This window comes from Parasteatoda tepidariorum, chromosome 11 (genome assembly GCF_982258835.1).
Source record: "Parasteatoda tepidariorum strain Cologne lab strain chromosome 11, Ptep-v5.0, whole genome shotgun sequence".
In the NCBI taxonomy this organism is placed as follows: domain Eukaryota; kingdom Metazoa; phylum Arthropoda; class Arachnida; order Araneae; family Theridiidae; genus Parasteatoda; species Parasteatoda tepidariorum.
Genome location: NC_141765.1, coordinates 49762191 through 49786550, shown reverse-complemented (window position 1 = coordinate 49786550; position 24360 = coordinate 49762191). Strand labels below are relative to the sequence as shown.

Sequence of the window (24360 nt, the reverse complement as noted above, 5' to 3'; positions counted from 1 at the left end):
AAACTAACGCTTATACATGAAACAAGTTACTGATATTTATTAAATATTTTTGAATATTCATTAAGAATGATTTTTATTTTTTTGAATAAGTACCCTAAAGTGTAGCTTTGTATATTTAGTTAATTTAAGTTTTCTTAATAATAATTAACATACAGTGTTTTTTCTTAAAAAAAACTATAGCTGTTAATATGATTACCATTTAGGAACAGGGGAGCATGCATTCGAATTATTTAGGATCCATTTACTTATTTTTTTCCTCAGATGGTTTAATTAAACACTTAAAACATTGCAGTAATTCTTCTGTATAATAAAAAGTATTATCAGAAGAAATAAACATAGTTTTAAAAAACTAGGCAAAGGAAATGAATGCACTCTTTGTTTACCTTTCAATAATAATGATAATAATAATAATAATAAATCAGGAACATTGTAGTAAAAATTACAATAAATTATTTTATTATATACTGTTATCGTCTTGAAAATGAAGTTAATAATAATTTATCAGAATGTTCATTTTATCACATTCAAAAAACTTCAATTGCTGGCGAAATCACACGTATTACTTTGCTACTTAATGCACTTTAAATTAAATTAAAATTAAATCAGTTTATAATTGGAATCTTGAGAATCTGCAGAATAATTTACAATCAAAAAATCTCGAAAATGATTTTTTTAAGAGTTTGGATTCAAAATGCTTTAGGAATTCAAAAAATACAAGGATGAAATTCCACATTTATTCAAAATAACAATAATGCACTTAATTTTTTAAAAAAAATAATTTTATTTTACAGTTTCATATTTTCCACACAACGAAAAAAAATATTATCGAACAATACTACCAAACGCTCCATTATCTCAATTTGCGGCTATGTGAACTTCCTTTTTAGCAAACATTTTCAAAAGAATAAAACAAAATACTTTCTTTAAAAGAAACAATAGAAACATTTATTCGTAATATACCCTATTAAGTGACGAAACTTTTATTAGTTTTGTGAAACTAAAAACTAAATACATCTCTTAGAATGTGAGAAGTTATAAAAATTAAAGATACGAAATTGCTCTTAAAACGAAATATGACGCTATTTCGCATTAAATACGAAAAGACTTGTAACTCTATCCCCTCTCAACAGTTTCTCTATCCCATTGAGGGTGCTTAAAAGCTTGCAAAAGTAAAGCCCGAAGGAAAAATATCAATTAGAAGAAACCACAGATTTCACCTTTTATCTGACACAATTTTAGTAAGAGTGGGAGAAAAATATTACTTTTAGAGCCAATTTTAATTACTATCTAATATACAGATATGCTTAGTTGTTAATTAAGCCAGCACCTTCAACTTCTTTTCTATTATTTTAAAAGTGACGGAACCTCTAAGCAAGTGTAGTTTTTACTTTTTGTCATTGCTCGTAAGGAAGAATAATAATTTTAAGAAGAAATAAATATTTAAGACAGTTAATTTATTTTTAATTTGTTCTTGAATTCGTTTCAGAATAACGTGCAAGACAATATCCATAACAAAAGTATATTTTTTAAGGTGCTTTAAAAAAATGCGCAGTCGTGTACACTGACAGTCGTGTACACTGTCAGAATTTTCGTTCTAAAATTGCGGTAAAATAACCGGCAGCAGTCTGTCCTTCCAATTAACCGTAAAGATTACGATAAATTACGCCTCTTTACCTTTACGTTTTTAAAACCACTTACAACTAGTATAGATAAAAAAGCATGAATACAAAACTATACGGTATTTTGACCGTTTACAACTACAAAAGGGTCAAAACCGTAAAGAGGAATTTTAACTGGACATTAGAACTAGGCTTTTTGTTAGGTAATAAGTATTGAAGTTAAGTTGTGGTTGAGTTGTGTTTTATCATATTAATCGTGGAATATGGCTTAATTAGTTTATCTGGTGGTTTTACTTTAGCTTTATGGTGTTGCTATCTATGCGTGAATGAGAGCATCGTGTTTTAATAGTCCAGGTTCTCAAATTGGGAAGTGCAGGACACGGGATAATATTTGTGTTTTGAAGGGAATGGAGGAAATGTTGTGGTTTCAAAACTGGGAATCGAACCCTCGTTCAGTAGGTCATGAGATTGACAGATTAGTCCTCTCGGTTATAATATATCACTATCTGCAAGGAATTAAGTGGCTTAATTAGGTGGACCTAGTTGATGAGATAAAATTCTGGTTGTTTAACCGTGTTAGGTGAAGGTTGTTATTAAACGTTTTTTTTTCACACTTAACTGTTTGATTACCATTTTACTCATAACTATTTGACTGTTTTGTTTAAATATGATGAAATAAAAAAGAAAGAAATTGTTATTTAAAATTTTTTTCCCGGAGATTTCTAACAGTGTTGTCTAATTTTATTAACCAGATGGATAATGTTTTAGAATTTTCAAATGATTTGCTTATATAGTGATTATAATCTCAGGGGGACATTTCCTGCAAATGGTCATTTTGTTTTAAAACGCGTTTACCAACCCCAGTTTTACGAGTCCAATCCCATACAATGTTCAAATTCAATTTTATAAATTAGAATCAAATAAGAAAAATAAAAAAGACTTCCACTCAAAAAGCGCTATTCAATTGAATATAGATTGCTTAATTATGAACTGTTTGTTTATCAAACACGAAATAGTTGACATTAGAGACGATTTAGCTATTGTCGACAAATTTGCATAAAATCATAAGTTCAAAAAATAATAATGCATACTAAAACAGTTTAGCTACCTAAATCACAAGCAGCACTGCTAGTTGAAGTCATTTCTTGTTTGGTTACAGGGTGATGAAAGCTCTATAAAGTGGCAAAGAATAAACTCAATTGACCATATACCAGCCATGGTCACTATGACCGCGTCCTTTATTTATTCCTTAGTCCCACCTCAAAAGTAAATAAATAACTAAATAAAAAATAAATAAATAAATAAAAACTATGTGGTTTAGTCAATGTCATATGTAAATTAACGGGTAGAATGTGTATTGAATTCATATAACTGTGTTTAATTATCAGCAACAATATTATTCTTATTTACTCATGTACTACTTTATATTATTCTTATTTACTAATGTACTACGTTATATTATTCTTATTTACTATTCTTGAGAAAGGTGATACTGTTAATTAAAAGTTTAAAATTAATAAAAGTTTAATTAATGTGAACAATTTAATTATTACTTGTGTATAAGAAAAATATGTCGATATAAATCGATTTAATTTGTAATTACAGAAAATAAATTTAATATTCATAGTTGGAAAGGAAAATATTACGTGTTTATATAGCAGTTCAAATAACAACTTTTATTAAATAAGTTTAAATACAAACGATTATTGAGAATAAAGTTTACAAAATTAAAATTTAAAAAAATATTAAATTTGAAATAACATCTACATCAGCTTTTAATAACACAAGACAACAGACTTTAACATTTGTTTTTACTTTTTAATGTTCACAAGCATAAATGTTTTAAGGTAGTAAAATAAGTATTCCAAATTTTTTTTAACTGCACATTTACAGACTACTGGCATAAACCTAAACAGTAAATATCTATGGATGTTATCCGATAATGCCCCCCCCCCAAATGGCACTCAAAAGACAAACGTCTTAACCTCAAACTTTTAATCACGCCTCATTGCTCATGACGAATCAGACTGATTTTTTTTATCTTCTTTCTACAGGCCCTGACTACTGGGGTTTGCTCAATCCAGACTGGAAGTTGTGTACAAGGGGTCGGCGACAATCTCCTGTGAACATTGAACCTTCTGTACTGCTGTACGACGCGGCAATGGGGAAAGTGGACGTGGACGAAGAAAAGGTACGCTCTAGTAATCTAGAATGAAGGAAAGGGTCGTGTTCTCCCTTTTGTTTACTCCCGCCCCTTAGCAAACGTTATCCTCCGTAATGAGATGAAGTCTTGTACAAATAGTCTTCCAAATGATCATCAGAAGACATTAAGAGGACCGGCAGGTTATTTCTTCATTTTTCGCAATGCTATTACTTGATTCCGATGATAATTAGAAAATTCAACTTTTCTCTGTAGCGAGTCATAATTAAAGCAAATAGTTATTAAAATTTTTATTTGAAATGATTAAAAAAAAACAAATATGCATATAGATATATATGTACGCTTTTTTAATGAAATTTTACCGTTAGAGTTTGAAAACTATTCTGCTTTTTCATTAAATTTAATGTTAATAAATAATAAAATAACAATAAATTAAATAAATTTAATTTTGGTTTATTGTGATACTTTTAATTGATTTCGAAAATAATTAGAAAATTCAACTTTTCTCTGTAGTCGATCATAATTTAAACAAATAGCAATTAACTTGCTTGTTTGAAATGATTAAGAGAGTAAGCAAATTTATATGTATGTTATTTCATATTTCTTTCTAGAAAATTTTACGTTAGATTTAAAAAAAGTATTCTACTTTTCAGTTAAATTAAAATAATATTTATCATGATAATAAATAAAATTATTATTTCCCAACTAAATTTGAACCGAGCAAAAGTGAATGCGCAAATCATTAGTAATCTTATGATTTTTGTTCTTTCATTCTATGTTCAAATCTTCCCTTATATAAACGTTTGCTTTAAATATTATTTATCTTGATTTACACATGAATGAAAACAAATATTTATTTAATGAAATCAATAATCGTTAAGAAAAAACACAATTATGAAAGCAGGTTAACTTTTTAAGACATTTTTACGATCTTTTTTTAATGCTAGTGACCAAAAAATGTATTTTTTAATTTTTGTGCTTTTTTCTAACTCTTTAGAAAGCGTAATAAAAAGTTTAAACTAAACTTATCAAGTTCTTTAAAAGAATCTGAACTATTCAGACACTTCATAAAAAGGTAAAAATATACTTTTATTAAGAGCACTCATTTTTTTCCCATAAATATAAATTTTTGTAACACGTTACGAAAATTATGATTTTTTGAAAATTATGATTTTTTCGTTAACTCTTGGTATTTTTTAGGTAGATATAAGAAAACATCTGTTTTTTGAATATTTTGAATAAATAATAACTCATTTGGAATTGCAAAAAAGAAGATAAAATATTTCAAAATGTTTCTGTTCAATGAAATGTTTTTGCTTAATGAAAATTTTCATAGATGCAAATTACCTCATTTATTTATGATGGTGTTTCCACTTACTTACTATATTTTACTTACTGAGAATACTATATTTTACTATACTATGCTTTATTTACTATATTTTACTATACTATGATTTATTTACTATATTTTACTATACTATGCTTTATTTACTATATTTTACTATACTATGCTTTATTTACTATATTTTACTAACATCTTACTTACTAAGTTTTGCTTACCATATTAAATCATCAAATCATCGACAATCACACGAACCTTTTTCTCATTATTATTTTTTAGTGTATCAAAATAGCATAATGTTTCTGAATTATTAAAGCTTTAGTATATCGAAATAAAAGATGAATCTTCATATTTCCTGCAAGGAACGTACCTGAAGTACCCCTGCCAAATCATGCTTTACTTTTTTTATATACTTAGTCTTTTAGGTTAAGAAATAATACTTATAGGTACATGCTTGTTTTTTATGTCAGCCTAGTTCACTTTTAGACTTCTTATTCTAAAATTATGATATAATAACCGGCAACAGCCAACCATCCAATTAACCTTAAATCTTGCGATTACGATTATTTATTTAGCTTCATGAGCTTGAAACCTTTTACAAGTGGTATAGTTAAAAAAAACACGAAAGCAAAACTATATGATTCTGTAACTATTTAATCTAAGAAATTTCAAACAGTCTTTTAGTTTGAGAAATAATATAGACGAATTTTTGTCTTCTTTTTCTCTTTAGCTTTGTTGTGAGGATATAAATTTTCAGTCAAGAAAGAAAAAGCTAACAACAGTTGAAGCAATTTCTTTAAAGTTGCAATAACAAAATAGAATTTCAAATATTAATTTCCAATGATTTCTCGTTACAGATCTAATCCAGCTATTTAGATGTTATTTAAAAATACTTGTTAAATGTAGAATCATGCAAGAGCGTTTGGAATTTATATCTCAAGAATTATTATTTTATTATCTAGCCATCAAATTTAACCTTCACTTTTTTTTTCTTTTTAAAACGCGAAAGTCAAATTTCCTAATTAAGATGAAAAGTTTTTAAATTAAAGCAAATTTTTATTCATCTAAGGGACAAATATAACTTGGTAACTTATTTACGATATAAATTGAATTTTTTAATAATTTATAACTTGATAATTACTTCGAAATAAGCAAAATAAATTTTACAATTTATTTTCTAACCTAAAAGAACTATCTGTTAACTATCAGCCAGAATGGAGAATGATATTTAAGGTACATTCTTTGTTTGTGTATGTAAGGGATACAGATACAAAGATAAATTCTTTTTGCACTGTTATTTCCAATAACATTGCACAAATTCTTAGCATACTATAGAGCATGGTGTAAATTCTTAGCTTATCTGATAGCATGGCGTTATTTTCTAACCTATGGCATTATTTTCTAACCTAAAAGAACTATATGTTAGCTATCAGCCAGAATGGAGAATGATACTTAGGGTACATTCTTTGTTTGTGTATGTAAGGGATACAGATACAAAGATAAATTCTTTTTGCACTGTTATTTCTAATAGCATTGCACAAATTCTTAGCATACTATGGAGCATGGTGTAAATTCTTAGCGTATCTGATAGCATGGAGAAAAGTCTTAGCGTACGTGTTAGCATTGTAAAAACTCCTAATAGCATAGCGAAATCTCTTAGCATACCTGATAGCATGGCGAAAACTCTTAACATACTTGATAACCTGAAAAATCTTGGCATACCTGATATCATTGCGAAAACTCTCAGCATACCTGAGAGCATCGTCAAAACTCATAGTAGAACTGATGTCATTGTTCTTTTTTCTCCACCTCCAATTTGATTTCCTTATTTTGAGTTAATTTAGTTAAAGTTGATTTAGTTGAAATTATTATATTTAGAGCACTTTAAAGAATTTTTTTTCTCTGTATAGCAATGCAATGAAATAATTTTAAAATGATTTTTCCCTTTTATATCTAATTTCCAATTATATTTTTACGTTCATTTTACCTTTTGAACTTTAAAGTTACAAATATCGCTAATTCAGTCTAAATGTTGGCAATCTCACTTATTTTATTGAGTCATTTTAATAAACTTCGGTTGTTAAATATTGATGTAATTATGTTTTCTTTTCTTTCTTAAGTAAGAAAAGTTGAAATTAATTTGAATTAATTTCTTTTATGATAATTAATGATCATTAATAATAATTTTAATAAATTAATTTTAATGTTTACACTTTTAAAAATTCAGATTTGATAATAATGCATCAAAGAAATAAGCGCGAATTTTCACTTTGGAAAAAAATTATTTTCTTGCGGAAATTGCTTTAAAAAAAATCCTTTAAATTTATTTTCAAATATTTTAACCAGCCCACCCTTATGCCAGAAGTAATGTTATATTAAAGAAACTAATTTTTAACTAATCTTAAGTTATAAAATATTCCCTTAGGAAAAAACGACATATTGTCTTTTATTTCTGATGAAAAATCGGAAAGATTTGAAATATGTTTAAAAAAAAATTAAGTAATTTATACATTTATTTGTTTCAGGTAAATGGTACTCTCAAAAACACTGGACACAGCGTTCGATTCCGCTTAGATCCTGACAGTCCTTCAGTGATGGTCAACGGAGGACCGTTATCATATAAGTATCGAGTGCACGAAATTCTGTTACATTACGGAAGAACTGATGACAAGGGATCGGAACATACGATTTCCGGTCACGCATTTCCGGCTGAGGTAAGTGTTCCCCTTACAGAGAGATTTTTTTTGTTCAAATAAATTAGGTTAAAAGCTTTCTTAGTATAGATATAACCTTATCAACACGAATATATCACACTGATATGGATAAATTTGATTTATAATGTACATGCTAAATTATCTTACTTAATATATATCTGCCTCCAAACAAAATCCAATTATCTGATCTGTTCCACAACAAAAGATTTATCGTTTATTGCAATTTGTTCTTAAGCATTTGAGGTTTAAATTTAACTTAATAATCTTTTATTATCTTAATAATCTTTCATTCATATTTTTTTATGTAAGTCATAACTGGATTTATTTTTTCTTGATGTACGAACTCTGTCAAAAGCTAAAAACTTGCTTCGTGTGGAATTAGAACTTATAGAAACGTTATACTTTATGAGAAACCTGGATTTTTTATTAAGGAAAAAAATCTCTTACTTTTTATAGAGAGACCATGCAAACCGACACTATTGTCGATAAAGCATACTTCTTGTTTTAAAAATTGCTTACATTATATCAATAGCAAATTAGCAAAAACATTATTTCTTATCAAAAACATTATTCTGAGATGAATTATTTGTGGCAGTAAAACCTACTTAAATCAGTTTAAAAAAGAAGAATTTATTAAAGATATTTGACGAAAAACTATTATAGAAATAAGTAATTAAATCCTAATTATAAGTTTTAAAATTAATATTAGGTCATTTCTGTTTACAAAAAAATACCTTAAGCAATTAAAACAACAAACACTAATAATTGTAAAGCAATTCTCCTCCTATTAAAGCAAATTCAAGAAGACATTGTTCTTTAACCTACTTTAAAGAAATTCCTCACGGATTTTCTTTAAATAAAAGTATTGATTATCACTAGTTTTGTTTTTAATTTTATTTCGACTCATGCTTACTTTTAGAAAGTACAGTTAAAAAGCACAACTGGGTATTTAAACTCTCTTTTAGACTGTGTGCCATTTTAATGCAAATTTTTCTTCTTTCCAATAATGTCTATACGTAAATTTGCATATAGGTTGAATAATTTAATTTTAGTAATTAAGGCTCTATTTACTTACTCTTATTCAACACACTTCTTGTGTTTGCTCTGTGAGTTACAGGCCAAGAAGCCATCTGGTTTCGGATGCTGAATTACAAAAGTACATTGTAAGACAAGCAAAAGTTAAAAATTTAATTTTTTATGACATCCTTCCTAAACCTTAAATAAAAGAAAGTTTCTTTTTTTCAAAACAAAGTTACTTAAAGCACGTTTACTGTATTGCTAATTAAAGTTCACTATTAATTTTTGTAAAGCTTGTTTTACTTTATTCTTCAAATAAAAAATAATTAAAATTTAGATTGTGGAAAGTCTGTAGTGACGAAAGTCCCATTCCATGGTAGTTTCCATTTATTGCAGAATTTTCATTAATAACTTAAAAAAGAATTATAACCAAATCAATATGTTTTTTCTTAAATGTTTCCTTAAAATGGCCTTAAGAATACTAATTAAAACTGCACACTATCATTAATTATAGGACCGATATAATATTCAAGTTTTTAAGTATGCTTTCAAGAGTATTTATAGTTGGAATGCTAAAAATATACACGAAAGGTTTAAATTACATTTTGCATATTACATTTAAACAACACGTATAAAAAATAAAAATTTAATAGTAAAAGTAAAAACTTTTTAGTAAATCTTAAAATTTTCATATTAGAAGCAAAATTCTCAAGTAGATTATAAGATGAGGCATTATTTATGCTTATTAAAAATCAAATTAAATTTTTTTTTTAAATAGCTCTTGATAATTAATCAGAAAGGATTTTAACTTGCATATTTTGCTACTTTTTTACTTCTCAAATTAAAATGAAAAATTTCCGATTTTTATGTATTTTATATATATTCAATTTCAATGTATTCAATTCTGCTTAGGGGAAAACATTTTGTTTAAACCGGATAAATATATTACAAGTATTCTAAAATGTTTTAAAGATTACCCTTTATTCCATAGCAAGTTATTTGGAATTAAAAATGAGGAGGATATTAAAAAAATAGTTTATATTTGTCATGTTTATAGTGATTTTATTAATTTGTCCAATTTTCCCTTTCCGGGTGATATATTCTTGTTTAAAAAGGTAAAAAGTATTTATTTATATTTTTATAACATTGTTTTGAGCAACTAAAATTTTTTAAAAAAAATACGGATTATTTCTAAATATCGAAACAGAAGAAATGTGCATCTAGTATAATTATTTACTTTCTAGTAGTTAGATTTGTCTTATTTAATTGAAACTATTAATCACTTATTGCCAATGCTTACCTGTTTAAATAATTATAATTATTATTAATAGGAAATATTAGACAAGAAATGAATAACTGAAGTATTAAGGTTTTCAAAGTGATTAAAATTTAGAACTCTTAAAAATTTGAGTAGAAATCTGGGAAATATGTTTTTAGTGATTTAAACATTAAAAACAACGAACTTTTTAGCATTATATTTATAAATTAATCAGCTAAAATTAATACAAATGTATAAAATAAATAAATAAAAGCTTAATAAATAAATGATTACTCATATAATTTTTTGCATAGCATTTGCATTTCAAATAAAAATTAAAAGCAATTTTCACAAAAGTTAAACTTTTAAATGATTATCATAGGATCTATAAGCTAAAGTTGTACTTAAAAACAATTTTATTAATTCAAAAATTTTAGTTTGTTTTATGTAAGAAAAGAAAAAAATGTAATATCAACTTTATTAACATATTATTTCTTATTTTAAATATTGAAAATTAGCTTCAGAGATAATTCAAAAAGAAAAATAGAAATATTCTTATGTGGCATCGAAATGTAATATACATTTATTTTCCATATCATATTTATGTTTCTCAAGTCTCATTTAAAATTCATTCAATGGAACTTTTCGATAGTAGTTTCAAGTTTTTAATTACAGTTTCTTATAAATTCTTTATTACACGTGCAAAAACATGGCTAGCTGGTGGCATTTTATGTACGTTCATTGCTTGTTTCATGAAATTTCACAACATTAGCTATATTCAAATTTAATATGAAATTTAGGTTCAATTTTACACAGTAAATAAATAAAAGGTTAAAAGTTTTTTTTTCGAGCAATATTTTAACTTTATTACATTAACGGTATTTTATTACTATATCAAATTGGGTTTTTCGCAGCCTGTTTAAAGCCAAACATAGCAAAAAATATTTTAAAAAGCAATTATATAACATTTTACAGTTACGCATGGAATTACCACTATTTCATGAAAAAAATCTTTTTATGTACATTTTCTATTCCAGGATTTAGGTAAGTTATTTTGCTATTTTAAACAAAATAAAAAATAAAGAGAAAAATAGTAACTATGGTAACGAAAAATCTTTGACTTTAGTTCTAACTTTGATTGAAGCTGTGGAAGGTAAGTACAAATTCATGGAAAGGAAAATTTCTCAGAATTTTCATAATTTAAAATTTTTTCCAAGTTTTATTATGTTTTTAAATTTTGAAATATTGCCAAGGAATTCGCATAAAGCTGATAGAAGAAATTCTTTTTAGTAAAGAGGTAGGTTTTTTTTAAATCAGAGCAGAAAATCTTCAGACATGTTGTACTGTTCGGAGTTATTATGAAGCCAAAGTTGACTAAGTAAAAAAGCAAAAAAAAAAAAAAAAAAAAAAACCGTCTGTCAAGTCAACTCGTTTCAGGAGTTTGTTTTTATATCTATTCATTTTATAAATCCTGTTACGGGTTATACATGCCTAATTACTTAAATAAATCGTTTTTAATAGGCTAAAATAAAAAGAAAATAGGAAATGAACAAAAATTACTTAATGAGAAATTATATGAAATTCCAATTAAATTTAAGAGTATACTCTTGCATAAATTCTATTTAAGTAGAGAAAAAATATATTCTCTTAAATTAGACATCAAAGTAAAATTAACGTACTAATTCATAATTTAACTTGTTGATAGCGTTCTAATTATTAATGTTATTACTTTAACCGTTAAGAACATTTTAACGAATTTAGAATGACATTTAGTGATATATAGATAGGTTTGATTTTTTTTTTCGACACTCGATTTCAATATCACATTTTTGGCTGGTATTTTGAAAGCTTAAACATAATATGTTAAATCAAAGTTAACATGAAATGTACGTCTTATTTTATGAAAAAAATATATTCATGCAATTTGTCTTTCTTTCTCAAATAATATATATATCTATATACATAAATAGATATTGAATCGTTTAACAACGGCTTGTTTTATTGCAGTTGCAGATATTAGGCTATAATAATCAGTTGTACGACAACATGTCTGAAGCTATACCTAAAACTCAAGGAGTTGTTGGACTTGCAGTAATGATGCAGGTAGGTGAAATTTAGAATTAATAATTTGATATAATAATTGAGAAAATATTTGTTATTAAGTTTTTCGATGATTTAGGATGAATTTGAAAGATAATGTAATGCTTTAAAATGTAGTACCATTTACCATTTTCATGACATTGGACAATATCATACTGAAAAGGCGTGTATATATATATATATATATATATATATATATATATTTGTGTTACGGTGAATGTCAAAAATCAACTAGTCGTTTGGTGTATGTCCGAAATATTTGTTACATTCGATATGATATGAATTTTTTCGTGGATATAATTACATTTATTCGATATTTTAATACTTACTGACGATTGATCAGAAGAAACATCAGTGTTTGGAGTATCTGGCCATACATTTGCATTTGCCCGGTATACATTTGCTCTGTATACCCTACACTGATGTTTTTTTAAGGGTAAGTGCCACTGCCCGGTATAAACCAAGTATCGGGCAAATATATACCGGGCAATGGCACTTGACCTTAAAAAAACATCAGTGTAGGGTAAACCGGGCAAATGTATACCGGGCAGTGGCACTTAACCTTGAAAAAACACCAGTGTAAGGTATACCGGGCAAATGTATACCGGGCAGTGGCACTTAACCTTAAAAAAACATCAGTGTAGGGTATGCTGGGCAAATGTATACCGGGAAATGGTACTTAACCTTAACTGGCTCGGTATATCCTACACTGATGTCTAATCTATCGTCAGTAAGTATTAAAATATACAATAAATATAAATATATCAAATAAATATAATAATATCAACGAGTAAATTAATATCAAATTGGATATGACAAATATTTCGGGCATTCACCAAAGCGACTATGTGATTGTTGACATACACCGGTGAGGGTCCGAATGTACAAGAATGTAATGAAATATTAGATCTTTCACCTACGTTTTTGGTGTTTCTCCAAATTCACCGGTGAAAGTCAACAACCACCTACTCTTTTCATTCACCGTAACATATATATATATATACAGAGAGAGAGATAGATGAGATGGTTGTTCTTCTTTAGTTCGAAATGTCTCCGTCGTCGTAAAAGAATGCATACTGCAGTGAACATTTTGGTTTATTCCATGTATTTATTGTACTTTTTTTTTAATTTTTAATTCTATTACTTAGTTTTATTGTATTTTTAATTCTATTATGTTTACATAAGTTTACAAGCAACGCACCACAACCAGTACGTGTAATAAAAATTTCAACCCAATATAGTAGTTGATTGTTATATTGCTGATTTTTTTTCTCTTTTCGTTTTCGGTTTTGACCAAACCATCTTCAGGTAAAACTATATAATTTGAAAATCTAACAATTAATTGATATTTGATCCAGATATTTAAGCACCAGAGAAATCTCCAGTTTATGTATGCCTTTAGGCCCAATAATTGTCCAACCAGTTCCAATAATAACCTGAAATTTCTGTATTCATGTCTTCAATTATACCTTAAAACCTAAACATTAAATGTATACCTACTCAACAGGAAGATACAGAGATGGCCAAACATGCAAATATGAGTTATTTAGAATTCTAAACCAGTAATGTAAGAACTCGAGATTACAATAGATTATATATGAATTAAAATACATACAAAAAACATACATTCAAATGTGCAACTAATATTTAAAAACTTTTTTTGAAAAAATTTATATTGAATTAATTAAAACTCTGAATTAATTTGACTAAAAGGGCTGAAAAGGGCGGTAATGTCTGTAAAATCAACTTGTTATGAATTTATAAACCATCTCCATCCCCGTTATCCAGAAGGCATTAAGCATAACCAGAAAATATGATAGCAGAATTATCCATAAGCCATTTAAATTATTAAACCCACTCTCATTAGTGCTTGGTTTTCTAAAAATTTGCAGTTTAAAGAGTACTTTGCTTTTGGCTGAAACTAAATACAAAACTAATTTAAATCATGGTATATCAACTAATATTTGTTTTTGACAGCTGCAATATTATAATATTTTAGTGTATAAGATCATTACCTCCCCGTACAATCCTTTATAATAATATTATAACCTATATATTAGTTAAGATATAATAGTTTAAAGTTCAAAAATCCCACTACATGTTGTAATTCGGGAATTTATACAAAGATTTTCGAATACACTTATAAAATTATCGTCTCTTCCTCTCTGTGCTTTATTAGTATAACTTATTTCTATTTTTATCCTTTTATCCTTAAGCTTTATTAGTATCCATTTTTTCTATTTTTATTTTTAGCATAACATCAGAGCAAATTGTTTAATTTATTCTAACAAAGACTAGCTTCCAAAAGTAAAATTTAAAAAAAAATCAATGATTATATATGACGTAAAAAATATTAATTATGTTATAATGAAGAATATGTTCGGCTTACAAATATAATAAAAAAAATGCCATGATCCTTTATTCTTTTCACTGTAGGCAGTGGGTTGTGGAATATTTTTATATGCATATCCGGTTTATGTCTTAATTAATATGTTAATTCTCTAGAGAATTTTATTATAAGTTCATTCAAAGTATGGAATGAGAAAATAATGAATGTAACGTTATTGAAAGATAACAGATTTGAAATGAGTGAATGATATCCATGGATATATATATCTGAAACAAAACAAAGTGAGCATTGCTGTGTAGGAGGTTTTTTTTTCTTCAGTGAATCAGCCATAAATAACTTTATGCATCAAAAACTTGTTTTGAGAGATCATAATCAAAGCTTTCCGTCTAAACAAAGAATTCGATATATTTCTGTTGTCTGTATTTGTGCAGGAATTGACTTCTTCATGGGAAAAAAAATTAACATTTGAGTTTTCTTCCTTTCAATAAAAGCAAACTTAACTATTTTTTTAATGTTAATAAGCATCTTAAAGAAACCAATGTGCAATTAGTGCAAACTTCATTTGCATATTAGTCAAGGAATTCTGTTATTCATGCGTATATTTTTTGGTAAAAATAATGATGATGCATGTTATTATAAAGATCTTCTAAATGTCGTATTAAGTGCAAATTTTTCGTCGATATTAATTTTGATTTGTGAGAAAAGTTTCGTATGGATTCAAGTAATTCGATTTGAGTTTTCTATTACTAATCTTTCAAAACACATTTACTGGGTAAATTTTTCTAGGGACAGCTGCATTGACTGGATCACTGCATTTTCTTAAATTCATTGTGGAAATGCTCAAATTTATTTTTTGACCTTACCATCGTTTATTTGAATAAAAAAACTATTAAAATTTAATCGCTCAAAAAAATAACTAAGCATATTAGAAATTTAAATAGGAAAAAAACATTTTTTTCAAAGGTAAGTTTGAAACAAAAAAATATAAATGAATAAAATTATTTAGCTTAATCCTAAATTAAATGATTGAGTTTCTTTTCATTAACTGAAAGTATAATTATAAGATCAACTTCACCTACACTGTGAAAAAACTCTTTACCTTGAATTTACTTGTTCAGTTTTTTTGTTCTCGATTACTAGCTAATTTGATTTTGACCCATATTGCATTTATAACAAAAAATAGATACAACATATGGAACATACATACTCAGACACGAGTATTACTGCTTTCCGTACAAACACATTTATTTTTTCAGAATTTTCATGTTTAAAATACGCAAAGGGATAGATTTAACAGAAAAATGCTTCTTTATCTATTTAGGTTGGATCTAACTGTATAAAAATCCCTTCTTAAAATCAAAATTAATTTCAGGTTTCTTTTGTTTTAATTTACGCAGTGTTTCGTGTTCAATATATAGTAAAAGTGCTCCTCGTTACCGTGTAAATAAATCATTTATACATTTGACTATCCAATAATCTTGTTCAATTGAAATCAAAAATAGTTTTACTTTATCGCAGATTACGCAATGATTCATACTGTTTGATGAATCCTACTACTCTCAATGATGTTGAATTAACTGAATGATTTAACTGAATGATTTAACTTAAACCCATTAAGAACACAGGAAATTTACATTAGTGCAATATAATGGATTATAGGCATATCTTGAACTCTGTCTTTTATAACTAATAAAAAAGCTTAACATATAAAATAATCAACATACAAAATAATTTACGTATAATAAACTTGAGGGATCCAAAATAGTGAAAGCTTTATTTTTAAAGCATATTTTCAGACAGCAGTTGCTATCCTTATATTCAAGAAACCAAACCGTCGTAAAAAATAAATGCATATTAAAAAATTTTTTTTGCATGATTTTATAACTTGGAAAATGTCTACATGAATTAGTTACCTTTTAAAATGCTAAATCGTAGATCGATTAAGTCTGTATCTTAGTGCGTAAAAATCCAATCATTGGATTAAAAGCTATCAAGTACTTCAGTTTTTCTTGATTTTCTACGTAGCACGTAATTTTCACAACATTTAAAAAAAAACTATCCAAACATTCGATATTTTCAAAATACGATAAGACTCTATAATATTGCCAGTTAAACACAAATAACCCAATATATATTTAACCAGGAAATTTTATTCTTCTTATTTACTTTTAGAAATAAAGAAATAACAATATCCTTAACTAACACTTTAATAGCTTATCATGTATGTTTGATCTTATTAACTAAATCAGTAGAAGAAGAAAATCCTAAAATTCCAAAAATCAATATGTACATCTCTGTTATTATATATAAGTGTATATAGCTCTTAAATCATTACAGTAACTGCTTGTTAACTTTTTAAAATTTAATCTCTTTGTCTTAAACAGCACGTATTCTGTCTTCTAGTTATAAAAACTTCTAACTAAGATAAGTGCGAAGAAGAAAAATAGACATTTGCACGTATTCAATAAAAGTAATCGTAAAACTAAGGAAAACAATCTGAAATAAAGTGTTTGCATTTGTGTTCTTATTTTTATTAAAAAAATTTATTTTGCTGTGAATTTATGGATTTATTCTTTAAGTCTTAGAAAAAATACAAATCTAATAAAATATTATCCAATTTTAGCACCTATAAAATTAAATATTTTACTTTTATTGCTTAGATTATACAATTTTCTATTTTAGAATAAAATATAGAAATCATGTGTCTTCTAATCGTATAAGTTGATGCTGAATAAGAGAAGCTTTTTGAAAAATTGTAACATCTCAATTTTTAAAAATGTCTTTTTTTTCTCATATTTTTAAGCTTTGTAAAACTATTGAGAAGTCAGTGATAGGAAAAGAGTTGTTGTCTTTTAAAATAATAATTAAAACTATAAAATTCTTTAAAAATTGATCACCCAATATTTTTTTTAATAAATAATCTTCTTCTTTTATGGATTTCACATCTTCAAGTAGGTTTTGATTAGTATACCTAAATTCTTTATGACACGATAAAAATGAATGCCTTTTTTGAAATACTTATTAAGAAAGATAAGTGTAATAATTATAAGTATTATAACAATAGTAATAATTTTATTTTGTTCTAAGTACCTTTCCCGCTTTGACATAATAATTATATTTGGGAAAAGTATAATTTTATTCACAAACTTACGTCGTACAGGTACGTCACGTTACAGGTACTCAAGCGCTTTTGATACATTTTTACAAGCATATGTGTTATCAAATGCTATCCAAAATATTTTCCATGCGTTACGCAAGCGCATTTCTAATACGTAAGTATTTAAAAAAAAAACCAAATTATTTGAAGTTTTTGAAAAATTTAAGAATGCACGAAATGCATTCGCTATTTCATATGAATATTATATTTTGTACATTTTGAATATTAAAAATATTACAAAGCCCACAAAATATCATGAATTCCGCGGCAAAACAAATATGATAGAATTAAGTGCTTCGCCTCTCCCAATGTTAGGCACACGGATTGCCGACCACACCACTGCAATAGTAACCCAAGAGGACCGTAATTCGATCACGAAGCACATGCACCCGGTTGACCAGATCGGTTAGGCAGCACCCTCAGCATTTATTAAAAACTAATTAAATTTGCAAATTCAAAGAATGGCAACAACAGCAAGTTTTTGAGGGTCGTGGAAATATCTGTGAAAAATTATCCGAATAATTTGGTTCATAGATGCGTATATTTCAACCGAATCAGAGCTAAGAATTAATGATGATCATTACAGGAAACGTTATGATTAAAGCTCCAGTGTAAACCAGCACAGCCCAGCTTATAATGCCAAAAGCCGATGGAGCTGTCTTTTATAGTGGGCAAAAAAAAAGTATATCCAAAATTACAAAAAGACTTAAAAGGAATGTGATGCCAACAACAGTCAGTATCCCCAGTATTCTTAAGTTGTAGTCATTATCGAAGATAAAACAAAAGCAAAGTGGATTGAACAAGTATATTAAAAAATAACAAGCAGATTAAAAGAGAAGTATATAGTGAAAAATAAAGTTTGTGAAATATTGACTAACATTATACAAGTAAACCTATCATCAAAATTAAAAGACAAATCAATGAAAAGGATCGAAACAGAAGAAAGCCGATCAGAGTAAACAAAATCGGAGACATGTAATACATGCAAAAACAGTAATGTAAAAATAAGGGGGTAAAATGGTTAGGTTGAAATATTACCCAAAAATTAAACGCTGAAAAGTGGTAGTTAAAAGTAGAAAGAATAAAAATTTAAGACAGTTTTAAGCTGAAAATAAGTAATGTATTAATGCAAAGTCAATAAAATTCTTGTAAAATAGATTGGTTAGTGGCATGTGGCCAGAGTGAGCAGTTGATTAAAAAATTAAAGGTATTATATACAGGGGATCCATAAAGTCATCTGGGGTAATCTGATCTTCTAATGCTTGCTTGACAATGATCTGTCTCTGTTTCTTCGAATTGTTTCAAGACATTACCATGACATTGTTTATTAAAAACATTACCAAGGAATGTACCGAATTTCTGAGAATTCTGCTAATGAGATGTTCAATAGATTGTGTTTTGCCGCAGTATTTACAGGAAGCAGATTTTCCAAATAATCGAGCTTGCTGTACTCCGAACACCCTGTAGAGTACATAGAATTGATTAATGAAACAAATAGGACATAAATTTTAGAGATAATTTGAAAAATGTTATCAAATTCAAAATCAAGCTATTAAGGAATGTGCTTTTGAACACTGATATTCTCTTGCGATTTTATGTGTAGTAAATAAATCATGAAATTTTATTTTAATTAAGATTTAGTTGCTTTGTTTCCAGTAAGACTTTTTCACATCAATCTATAAGGTTTACAATATTGGCAAAACCTTAAAAAAAATTGTTAACGCTGATTTCAAACATGCACGCGTTTACTATGAAGTATTTCATAACTATCACTCTTAAATTTGTTGATAAATTATTCGTCAGAATTGAAATTATGCACATCATACCTACTACGTAAGAAATAACGTTTCATAACTGCTGATTTATTGTTTAATTAAATAAAATTACAAATAGTTCAACCCATAAAGGTTTGAAAACTAATATTTAAGAGATTAAAAAAACGTCATAAAACTAAATGCTTCAATATCGGCATTCATAAGAAAGTAAAGGGTTGTTTTCTATGGAGGACTTTACATTTTCAACTGTCAAGTAAACTGCTTTTTAAAGGTTGAAAGGGCACTTTGTTGCAAACATTTAAATCTGTATTGCTAAATTTCTGTTTATTTGAAAGGACAATATTTTATCCTTAAGGTGGACCTACATTTTGAAACATATTTTTAAATAAATGCAAATTAATGTCAAAATATCTCATGATTTTCAAGTATCATTTAATTTTTTTATGGAACAAAAAGCAATCAATTTCATTCTTACTGTGTAGATTTATATACATACCAGCTCTTCATCATGTTTTAACTCAATACGCTAAAGGGTTTTTTTACAAAAAAAAAGAAAAAAAAGAAATGTACCTCAAAGTAAGAATTTGAGTTTTGAGAACAAAGAAAGTGAAGGAAGGACGTTGCATTATTTGCTTTGAAACTTATTATTTTGAATAAACCAAGTATTATTTTGCATAAACCCAGTATTATTTTGTATAAACCAATTACTTTTTGCATAGTTAACATAATTCAAATTTCTACCATCTCTTAAATCCGAAAAATTAACTTACGTTAAGCGATTCAGAAAATTGTTCGCGATTGAAGTATCTGTAATCATTCCTTTTTTAAATACTTAGTCCATAACTTTTGCTTGAAGCCTTTAATTTCTAACTTTTAAAATAAGCTAGCTTATTTATTTGAACGTTTTCATTAATGTGTTTTAGTGATCTTAAATAAGTAACAATTATGTACAATAATTAGGTGTAAGGACTAATTAGGTCTGTTATAAAAAGGCCTTTAATTACGGATTTGATAATAATGTGAAACATAGAATAACTGAAATAGTTCATTATTGATTAAATACAATAATATTTAAATTGATCATCGAAATCAGCAATTTGACTTATCAAACGTGCGAATACGTATGTTTGCCATTATTTGCTTATTAACTGAAAATATTCATGTATTAACTAGTTTGATAGAGACATTTAGAATTAATAAAATGCATATCTAATCCATATTTTCATACTTATTTTGCATTTTTTATTTAGTTTTTTTACATTTCACGTTTGAAGTAATAAAACTGTACTTTAATAATAATAATAAAAAAAGTATCGAAACTTGTTTAAAGTTATGAATTAAGTATAATACTTATAGTTTTATTAAAAGTTAAGTACAACTTAAATTTCCAGATTAAATATTAAAAGAATTATCAAAGATTTAGCTTTTATAAGGAAAAAAAATAGTTAAGCAACTTACGTTTAAATTTGACACGATTTATTTTATTGAACGAAATATCGTTAACTAGCCAATCAGAGAAGTGTTTGCGTGTATGGATTACAATAAAAATTAAGAAGATGTACACACACTCTTATTATATTTCCAAACTGAAACTGCAATCTTAATTTGAGTATTTATATAAACTTGTATCATCGGAAAAGAACTATAATTATATTAAGAGGAAGGGTAATAACTGAAATTTCATTTTGTGTAAACATAGAATGTTCTCTTAATCAACGTTTATACAAAATTCCGCATCTGTTAATTTCTTATTAATTAGATTATGCAGTCAGAAGCATATTCTTAAAATTGTTTTCCTGCAGATAAAATTGAACAAGAATTGTATCAATGATTACCGTGCTTTAAAATAGTATTTATATGACTTAAAACCTTAGAATAATACATTTAAATTATTTTATTTTATATAATGAACAGTTTCTTTGTGATTTCTTTTAAAACTGATATTAAAGATTCTCACAAATTTCAAAGAAAATAGAAATTTAAGTTGTAATTTATTGACTAGTTTGAACTAATTAAAATATATTTTACAAAACTTGCAGGTTATTATGCAAAAAAAAAAAATAAACAGATGCATTTGCCATGTTTTAAAGAACTCAATAGCATGCTAATCAATAAACACAAACAATAATTTATGTTGCACTATAAAACATAAAAACATGTATTTATGAAATTAATATTGTGAAACCCTCTTTAAGAGGTGTTATGTGCAAAAAAAACAACAGAAGGAGACAAAAATTTTGGCTTAGTTCCCGACTGAGCTATTAAAAAAATATAATCCAGATCGCACACGTCACAGTACCTTAGAAGTCAAAATCCCTCAGTCCAACAAAACAGCAATGTTTGTTAAGCAAATATGTGTCAAAATAGATCCGAGAAATATTTGAAAACACTATGTACTTGTTGAGTTCAGTGACATGTTCAAAATTTAAACAGCTCTGAGAATCCGATTTCATTTGTAAATAAATATGCTGACAAGATAGGAAAATTAAGAAATACTGAAAAATTTCCGATTTAAAAATGTTCTTCATTCATGAAGTATTGGAATGAAGTTAAGATTAAAATTCTTTATTGCAAAATTACATTTACTTCCTGCACATTAAGTTAGAAGTCTGGGTCTAGTATGTTATTTCTCTTTTCTTTTTTTAAAACTCGTTTACTCGCAATACAACTCAGACGCTGTGAATTAATAAACAATTTTCTCTTTTATTTAAAATCTCTTTTTCATAAGAAAAAAAACAACCATCCTATAAATGTAAATTCATGTTTAGAACATTCTAGAACTTTAAAAACTCCAACAATTAATAATATTCAGTCAAACTTATAATTTATAAAAAAATTAATATTTAATATTTATGAAGCATTAATCAATTTTTATCTCATGAGATGTTTTTGTGATTTTAATATAAATTAAATAATTGCTAAAATTGTTTGAAAAGAATATTTCTCTGTGCAAACATCCCCGCCCCCCTATTTGTTTTTTCGCTAACTAATAGTTTTGTTTGCTTTAGTTTATTCTTTAAAATGTAATATTTAAATAGTGAAAAAAATTATATTTTGTTTCAAACCAATTTATTCATTATATTTTTCATTTTACACGATTAGTTAGAGATTGCAAACATTGTTTACACATTGTTCTATTTTATATCTGTTCATAAGAAATTGTATAATTATTTTTAATGACAAAATATTATCATTAAATTAAAAATATCATACAGACAATTTTGTAAAGTTATATTTGAGTATTAATTTTTGTGTTTTTTAAGAGCTTTCTCGGGAACTTCATTTTTAGAAAATCGTTGGATAGATCACATTTAATGCTTACATGGGAAGTGGGGAAATTGTTCTGTTCAAAATCTTTTTTATTATAAAAAAAAGTTTTTTTTCTTCAAATAATTTTTTTTAAGATTGTTATCTAATATTTAGTTATTTGTAAGAATAACTCAAAATTACATATAATAAGACAGATTTTCTCAGAATAATTTTAATCAAAAAATTGGTGAAGGCAAATAAATATAAATGAATAGTTGCTATTTGATAATGAAAAATATAAAGAAATTTTGAAAAAGAAGTTATTCGTAATATTGTAAATAAATAGATGAAAACTTTTAGAATAGAAACAAATGGCTCAGAAAATAAAAGGAAACGTTAAACAAAAATCATTCATTTGTGGGGTAATATGCAGTAAAAATACACTTATGTAACGCATTATGTAACAGACATTTTCCATAAGGAGAATATCAAACAGTTTTTATAAGTACACTTCAAAAGTCAGCAAGTAAAGCTATTTTAATAAAAATAAATAACACTAAGCTAATAAAAGAGCTTATATTCTTCATCAAGCTTCTGAGTTTTTATCTAAAATTAAAAATAAAGTATTTTCACTTTATTCCTTTGGGTCCTTAGATAATGGATAAAAAATTTGCAGGTCTTTTATTTTAAATTTAGCTTTAATACTTCCATAGATACTCAAAGCACGGATCACAAAATTACTCTGTAACCTCATTAGTTACTTTTTCTGCTATATCCGTTAATGGATATTCCATACGAGCACTTATCCTCATGTTATAAGTTAAGTTGAAACAAAATTAATTTTATTCCTGTTTAAAATAGTTTGCTTTACCCGTATCGACCTTCTTGCGGGATGAGGCTCTTTTGGATTAAATGAAAATGCATTTTAACGTATAAAGACAAATTTATTATATAAATACTGAAGAATTAATAAATTTACACACGGAGAAAAAAATCTGGTAAAATTACAGTACCGTATGAGATTAACATTCCTGGTCTAAAAACCCACAATTCATGTTGAAAAAAAAATTCACCGTATTTAAGCCCTTCATTTATTCATTTGGTGATTCCTCTAATAATATGGTATCGGTTTACTGAAAATTCCGCTTTTCAAAATTATGGTTCGTATAACAGCATGTTTTGTAGAAAATACAAAACTGAAAGGTAACGGAATAAATAGTTTCTATGCCATGTTTCAAAGTATCATGATATTTTTAATAAATTTTATCGCATATTATGAGACTAAATTTTACTGTTAATTTTACCCAAATCCTTACTAAAACTATTCAGCAGAAATTACTGAGATTTTCTGTGTTTTCACAAAACCAGAAACACTGAAAATTGTACCATATTTTGTTTACTTTGACTATACTTTTTTCTCAGTGAAAGGATGCTACATAGTAATTCTTATTTAATATTTTTGTGAAGTGCAAGGTGACAAAGTTAACAGCTGAAACGTTAACTGTCATGCTGCAAGATCCACTGTAAACTAGTATGATTATAACTGATGTCACCAAATAGTCTACTCTACTTAGAGTCTTTACCTGAACTACAATCGAAAACCTCTCGGTTAATTTGG

The 24360-nt window shown here is 26.7% G+C and overlaps 1 protein-coding gene across 4 annotated transcripts in view; it reads left to right on the top strand.

The window, feature by feature from the left end:
- Positions 1 to 24360, top strand: part of LOC107451043 (carbonic anhydrase-related protein 10) — a 369106-nt gene that overhangs the window by 302006 nt on the left and 42740 nt on the right. For 2 of the 4 annotated variants that reach the window (XM_071187552.2, XM_071187551.2), the window contains exons 3-5: positions 3674 to 3810; positions 7648 to 7836; positions 12119 to 12214. In XM_071187552.2, coding sequence (XP_071043653.1) covers positions 3674 to 3810; positions 7648 to 7836; positions 12119 to 12214 — 422 coding nt within the window. The remainder of the gene's footprint in view (positions 1 to 3673; positions 3811 to 7647; positions 7837 to 12118; positions 12215 to 24360) is intronic. The other 2 variants (XM_071187554.2, XM_071187553.2) reach the window with 1 other exon arrangement.